Raw genomic sequence first — 8,053 nt, 5'->3', positions numbered from 1 at the left:
CATTTACTATATTGCTTTCTCTGTGGAATATTCAATAGTTTATGAGCTATGAGGCAATATGTTTTCCATATTCAGTCATTGGCATTGTCAGAATTTTGCCCTTGGAACGTGTTTTTATACCCTTTTTATTTGGAATTACTTTTAAATATGATCAAATGTGAATTGTTGTCAATGTTTTGAGAGGTACATTTTCTTAAACAATTAATAAACGCAGTTTGTCAGTTTTGAAGTAATACGTTGGGCTGTTTTATTTAGAAAATGTCGTAATTTTTGTGACCCGGAAGTGTTTCTTTAATGTTGCTCACAAGACGCTGATATGATTCGAGTGCATTTGTTTGTTGTTCTTTCTTTTTGTGTCATATCAGGGCTTTGAAACAAGATTTTAAGCATCTATGTGCCATGCATCGTATCAGCTAACGACTTTTGGTGAGTCATACAGCAATATTTGGTATGTCAGTTAGCTTGGGTACAGGCTAACTTGGTCGTGTCTGTATGTTTGGCTAGCTAGCTCGAGATGTGTCCACTGCAGTCAGTTTCAGTGTAACTGTCACATTGGTACTGTAACTTGAAGCACACGTTTTGTTCTCTCATGTTTCTTCCACAGTTTGAACTCTCCAGAAAGCAGTTGCCAGTGTCACCCATCGCCTTTTTGGTACTATAAAGTTGCTCTTCGTCACATGATCACCATGCCTCTGTCAGCATCCATCATCAGTGGAGTACAGAAATTGGTTCTTTACGAAACTAGAGCCGTATGTTTCAATTAATTATTTTCAATGAATGTGTAATAGAGCTTTTAGAAAGAGATTTCAAGGTATACCAGGCATACTGTATCTTGGCCTGGTTCCATTCCCCTGTACTAGTTATACATCGATTTGTTGGTTAACTTGTTTTTGAAGCAGATGATCCACAGGACAAGTTATCCTTAATCGATAGTTGGTTCTGTAGGTAGTGCATTGATTGCGTCACAGAGAAGTCCATGCATCCTTATTAACCAAGACCCCTCCAAATCAGAAGCAAACTGGAGAAACGTATTAAAGGTTGTCCGCTCAGGCCGATCACCATTTAGAAAAGGTTAGTTGCAGCCCTAGTCTGCTTAACAGGATCAATCAATCAATCAATCAAAATTTATTTATAAAGCGCTTTTTACAACAGCAGTTGTCACAAAGTGCTTTACAGAGACACCCGGCCTTAAACCCCAAGGAGCAAACAACAGCAGTGTTGAATTTCATGGATGGGTCCATATAATCAAAAGATAATGGAGCTGGATGTGCTTGTTTATTCCCCCACCTCTGATTAATGCTTGCAAGCAAACTTTTCAAGCAACTTCCTGTTTCTAACAACACGCTGCTCAATTGCAAGGCTGACGGTCTAGATTTACTGCCATTAATCAAAGACTTGTTTGTTTGATTTATTGGGGTTGTGTAATAGTTACTTGGGCGCTGTCCGAAAGACAGCACTATCTACTCATTCAAAATACCATCCTCTGTGGGCTGCAAGAACACGTACAGCAGCTGTGGTGGCATAAATATCAACTTGGCTGAATGTTTAAAAGCCAGTCAAGTGGACTGTCCTTTTGGACCACCACATATTTCAAAAGGTAGTTATAGCTCTGATCTAGATCCCATTATTTACTTATTTAAGACCTTGTTATGTGGAATCTGATGTGCCAGCTCTGCAATTGATCAGGTACGAATGTCTGGAAGTTCCAGAGAAAATGTTTGAGAACCCACTTCTCTAGAAAATAGTAATATTATGACCTTCTGTTGTTAAAAATACATGAACACTAGATGGCAGTATCAGTAAAAATGTGGCATAGCCCTGATAAGTAGATTTTTGACAACACAGAGCTAAAACACTTTCCAATACAGAGAATGAAGGACCACATTGTTGTATGCAATATAAAAGCCCAGGTCTGACACAGCTGATTAGACCAATCATATCCTAACCAAGTTATTAGTTGAATCCTATGTGCTGACAATGGGCTAGAAAACATTTAAATAGAATATAATATGTACCAGTTGTTCTCTGGGAAGATCTGGTAATATAGTTTGCAAACACTCTCTCTGCAGTAGGACCATAGGCTGAGGAACTTTTTTTATTTTATTTACGAAAAGTTTCTTGTTCAGTCCTGCCACCTTCATTGGTTAACTGTTCTTATGTGAACTACACATAGCGGTGTAAATAAATGGTAGAGGACAATGTTGTCATGCCGTATTATCACTGTGAAAATACTGGACGTACCCTCTACAAATCTCACACCAATATCCCCTTATTGGTTGGTGGAAAGAATTCTAACTGGCCTATCAATCTTGTTCCTTAGCTAAGCGTGTCCTGTATTAAACCCCAGTTTTTTTTTTAAATACTTCTCTTTCATTTGACTTATATTTACCAATGCCCATTGTCGAGTTAGGCTCAATGTGTTAACACTGTATTTTGAGAGCCCGAAAAATGTGCATGTAGATGTTCTACAGTTAGTAGACAATCTGTAACATTTTAACTATCTACTAACCCTTACCCATTTCCTAACCTTTTTTCTATCCCTAACCTTAACCCTTACCCTAAACCTTATTCTAACCCTCATCTTAGTTGTTCAATCAATAATTTGTTCAAAGTTTGTTCATAGTACTACTATCTATAGAACATCTACCGATTGACATTGGGACTCAAAGTGTAACCCTCAATGTTTCATCCAGGAAGTACTGTAACTACCACACTGTTTCATTATTTTCTTTATTCCAGAGGTATTTTCTTGTGGGGAGCAATCATGCCCAAACCAAACACCGTGTTTTGAAAATTGACCGCACTGAGCCAAAGGACCTGGTGATTATTGATGATAAGGTGAGTTGCTGCTTTACAGAGGCCCAGATCATGGCTCTTATGTAACCCATCATGCCTCCGGGTACAATCAGTCCACTGATGAGGGCTAAGAGCCCGAGCTGTATATTAACACACTTCCCCGCATTCGCCATTACCGCTTTGAATGTGAGTGGAGGAGATGGATTTTGATTTCATCATCAGAAAGATTAGGAGTCTGATTGGTTTGTTTTTACAATAGAGCGTGGTGACTTGTGAGCTCCCTTTGCATTAATCATGGTCCTTCTAATGTTCCCATCCAGTAGATATTACAGCGTGGAGGGGGTAATGTGCAATGTATTTACATTTGATTGGTTTAAATGCCCTGCTAAATGGTCACTGCATTGGGTACCCTAGCTGGCTGCTATGGGAATGTGTAAAAATACTGGAGTGGATTGCTTCAGAGAATCATGGATTAGGTTCTCTTCTGGCTATATGGGATATTATGTGTTGATCAATATACCGCTGTTGTGATGTTAGTGGTAATAAAAGAATTAGCAATGTCTCTTTAAAAAAATTAAGATAATTGTTAAATGTTTTTGTCTTCTAAATGCTAGTTTATGAAAAAAACTAAGCAGGTGTGAAATTCTGTGATGAGCACCTTTTTTTCACTGCTTGCACCGGTCTTTGAAAGAATCAAGTAGCAGGAAATTCCTTTGCCTCTTTTCTTCAGCATGTTTATAGCCAGAACGAGGTCAGAGAGCTCCTGGGACGCCTGGATCTCGGCAACCGCACCAAAATGGGCCAGAAGGGCTCCTCAGGCCTGTCCAGAGCTGTGTCCGCCTACGGCATCGTGGGTAAGATAGTCCTCCTAGGCCCTCAGTTATTACCATTTCCTCTCCCCAACCAATTGCTTTCTGAGCAACTATGAGCCTATCACGGCATGTCTTGTCTAGTGAGTACTGTACATGAGGTTTATGGCTGAGATGTAAAAGCTACCAGGACTAAGGTAATGAGAACAGATCATGAATCTGTTGTAAGGGGCAGAACATCCATTTCCTGTCCGCCGTGTTTCAGTGGGAACCCATTTTCAGAGATTACACACACACAGTTTGGACTCCTAGCGGACTCTTTCATAAGCTCAATCAATACTGTCACTGTCTCTGGGGGTTGGGCTACTGAAGTTACCTAATAAAGAGTTACATAATCCACCCACGCTCAAATTTATTTTCGGTCCAGAGACAAGGCATGACTTTAAGATGTCTTGAGATGTCTTTAAAATCTCCCTGTTGCAAATTTAAAAGATTTAATGATTCAGAGTGGTGCACACCTGTCTGTATAATAGGGCTCGGTATCGGTGCTGATCTCCCAATTTGATTTCAGTTAACAAGGTCCTGATTCGATTCCAATTCAGTCTTTATTTAATTTGGATATAATGATAATTACAATACCAATAGTGCCTATAAGAGATTTGCTGAGGATGAAGGCTTTGAGCTGCACAAGGAAGCATACATAACATGGTAAATCTTATTTATAAACAACCATGAAAATAATGTCAATTTAGCAAATTAGCTGAACCCTGCAGATTAGTGAGGTTTCCTACTGAGATGTCATTGCAAATCATCCATTTGTTATTTAAGAGGGATGGGTTGCAGTCACTGCGGTTGCTACATTTAGAGATATCATCTCCAACAATGATGAGACCGCTTACAGAAAGGAGGTAAAGAACCTGGCTACATGGTGCCAGGACAACAACCTCTCTCTCAACGTCTTACAAGACTAAAGAGATCATCGTCGACTTCAGAAAGCGGCAGGGGGGTCATGCCCCCATACACTGATGGAACTGTAGTGGGGAGAGAGTCTCCAACTTCAAGTTTCTTGGTGTGTTCATCAAAGATGACATCACTTGGTCCAGAAATGCAAACTCAGCAGTGAAAACTGCCCAAAAACTACTATACTACCTGAGGAGATTCAAGTTTGGCATGTCTGTAAAAACTCTCACCAACTTCTACAGGTGCAACATTGAAAGCATCCTCTCAGGCTAGTGTACTGACTGGTACGGCAGCTGCTCCTCTTTTTCAGGGGATCAAAAGTAATTGGACAATTGTTTCATGGAAAAGTGTGGGCTGTACCTTCATATTTCTTCATCAATTAAGCAGGAAAGGGGTCTGGAGTTGATTCTAGGTGTGGCATTCGCATTTGGAACCAACATGTGGTTTAAGCAGCTCTCAGTGCAAGTGAAACAGGCCATCCTTAGGCTGCAAAAACAGAGTTTTTTAAGGTAAAGAAGTGGAATATTCTGCAATGGCCAAGCCAACCCCCTGATTTCAACCCGATCGAGGATGCATTTCACTTGCTGAAGACAAAACTTAAGGCTGAAAGGCCTACGAACAAAAACAACTGAAGATGGCTGCAGTAAAGGCCTGGTAAAACATCACAAAGGAGGAAACCCAGTGTTTAGTGATGTCCATGGTGATGTCCAGTCTAGAGGTCTTCACGGGTCCAAAAAGGTGGATCCGTTCTGAATTTAACCAATACTTTTCCCACCAGACCCGATTTTGCATAAATAAATAAAACAAATGTTAGACCCATTCTGAATGGACCCGAAGAAAAGCAGATCGGTTCCAAAAAGGATTGTAGAATAAAACCGACCCATGCTCGTCCAGATCCGTGATCTCAGTTCCGTAGCGATTGTAGAAATAGAAAGAAGCCTCAATATGGTGCAGCACCCAGCCAGTGCCATCAATAGCACAAGTATTATTGGCAAAATTAGCAAATTGTGTTAAACGTCCTACAACTAATTACATAACCTACGAGTACAAAACGTTTTATTTACATTTATTCCATTGCCTAAAACAATCTGTCCAACTCTGTCCTAGTTCCTAAACATTCATTCACTGCATGCAAGTCCATAAATATATTTTTAAAATACTTTTAAATGAAAAAGAGAAGTGTGCCTATAGGGACAAATATACTGCTGACATTTTCTTAAATCCAAGTCTGACATTAATTCAGATATTCTTGTCGGTGTGTTCCTACATATTGCCCATGTCCTTAAAAAATAGACAAATTTGTTCAAAAGTATTATTTCTCCACTTAACTTTGGGGTGCTGATTGCAGAACTATATCTTAATAGCAATCTGAGTTGGGTTCCCCAAAAGGCGCCCATTTCGGCAGCGTGACTGACGAAGGAACGCAAGCAGCGGGGAATAGCCTACAGTACCAAAATGCACCACACTCTGTGGCTACACACCTGCTTGATCCACACCACACTGATGGTTCAGGTGGAGATTTGGGGGCTAAGGGCATTCAATGCATGAATATAAGCCTATAGAATAGGGATTTTTACAAATAGATATAAAGTACTCTGCGAGCTTGCTGATATACCGGTGGAGTGTTCCCAGTCTATAGCCACACTTCTTATTTAGCCTGTCCTTGTTCTGTCCTTGGCTACAGGGGCAACAGGCTACATGAACCTATAGTAAGAGACTATAATATGTTCAATTATAATTTCAATATTTTAATAAAGAAGCATTACATTGTTTGATTACAGGTCAAACTTTAAGACATTCTTCTTCATCTCAGATGAATCAAACTAAGTCTGAGAGGAGTCAGTGCCCACCACTGCAGCTGATTAATAGGAATATAGCCACACCTTTTCAGACATTTGTAAACTTCATTAAAGATAAATAAATTGAATTAACTATTACAGTAATGAATCATTATAAAACCAAAGGAAAATTAAATAAGTTCGAAAATACGAACTTCACATTATACAAGAACCAAACAGTTGACCTGGCTTAAATAGCCCTGTCCAACTAAGGGGGAAATATGTAACAATATAATTAAACAAAACAGTGTACTTTTCCTCTTCTAGCTTTCTTTTTATCAAGAATAGATTATAAAAATCTATAGCCTCATACTTTTTCTCACTCCGGCAGCAGCCAGTAGCAGGAGGTGTTCGCGTGCATACAATTTTAGTTTTAAAAATGAAAGATATACTTGCTGTTATGTTAAGATAACAACAGCTGCCTTTATATCAGAAATGTGTTACTTATATTTATTGCATAATGGATGGTTCTTATCGGTCCTGTCAGTAAATACAATATTACTGCAGATACCAAAGACCTGTCACAAAGTCAGACCCGACCCAGATCTGAGAAAAAAGTACAACTGTTGGAATTCCGGGGTTTGGTAGACCTCTATTCCAGATTTCAAGCTGTCATTGCCTGCAAAGCATTCTCGACAAATTATTAGAAATTACCATTTTATTTATGATCCTGTTAATTTGACTGATTGCATTTGAGCCCCTGAAATAAGGGGACTGTGAATGAAAATATTTGCAGCTCCTAAATGTTTCATAAAATATTTTTGTTTAACCCATTGTATTAAAGCTGAAAGTCTGCACTTCAATTGCATCTCGGTTGTTTCATTTCAAATCCATTGTGGTGGCGTACAGAGCCAACATTATGAATATTGTGTCAGTGTCCAAATATTTCTGGACCTAACTGTATATTATTGCTATATTTTTGCTTCATTATTGCTACGTAGATGTTGTGTGCCATGTCATGATAATTTAATTGTGCAGTATGATGGTTATTTGGTGCATACATTAAATAAACTTTTGACCTTGAACAATTAGTGATCGATTACCTGCATTAATTATTGCCACCGAAGACCAATAATCAGCTATAATCATGTATTAAAAATGTTGCCTGGCTTGATCTATTTTTTCCTGTGATTGTAAACAGCCATAGGTCAGAGCACTTAACTTGGGGATCGCAGATGAAACCAATGTGCTAAAAAATCTGGAATTTGGGAGGAGTGAGGTGAAGGTGCAGATGGTGGAATCGTGTCATTGCTACAGGATGTAAAATCAAAATAATGAAGGCTGCAATGCACCTCAACCAACCAAGCTAGTGTGATTTTGGGAATTTTGTGAGCAGCTTGTGAGTCTAACTTTAAGCAGCTCCATCAATGCCATAACATGTATCATATTAGCCGGAATGTACATCACGATGGCTGGTTCTCCAAAGAGAAAATGCATAGATTTAAAAAATCTATTTCTGGATTTTAGATAGCCCAAATAAGAATCTTAGTCAGAAAATGTTCTTTTAGCTAGCCTTACTACATAAGGTCCCACACTTCAGTGCATATCAGAACAAGAACCAAGCCAGGAAGTCCAAAGAAATCTCTGTAGACCTCTGATATAGAATTGTCTGCACTGGTCTGAGGTAGGTTATAAAACAATTGAACTTTT

The 8,053-nt window shown here is 39.0% G+C and overlaps 1 protein-coding gene across 4 annotated transcripts in view; it reads left to right on the top strand.

The window, feature by feature from the left end:
* The first annotated feature begins 295 nt into the window (after positions 1 to 295).
* Positions 296 to 8,053, top strand: part of fig4a (FIG4 phosphoinositide 5-phosphatase a) — a 71,474-nt gene continuing 63,716 nt past the window's right edge. For all 4 annotated transcript variants that reach the window (XM_020056278.3, XM_029114442.2, XM_034287807.1 and 1 more), the window contains exons 1-4: positions 296 to 426; positions 605 to 749; positions 2,740 to 2,838; positions 3,527 to 3,650. In XM_020056278.3, coding sequence (XP_019911837.2) covers positions 678 to 749; positions 2,740 to 2,838; positions 3,527 to 3,650 — 295 coding nt within the window. In that variant the 5' untranslated portion in view covers positions 296 to 426; positions 605 to 677. The remainder of the gene's footprint in view (positions 427 to 604; positions 750 to 2,739; positions 2,839 to 3,526; positions 3,651 to 8,053) is intronic.

The sequence above is a fragment of the Esox lucius genome, chromosome 18 (genome assembly GCF_011004845.1).
Source record: "Esox lucius isolate fEsoLuc1 chromosome 18, fEsoLuc1.pri, whole genome shotgun sequence".
Classification (NCBI taxonomy): Eukaryota; Metazoa; Chordata; class Actinopteri; order Esociformes; family Esocidae; genus Esox; species Esox lucius.
This window is presented reverse-complemented; position numbering and strand designations above follow the sequence as displayed.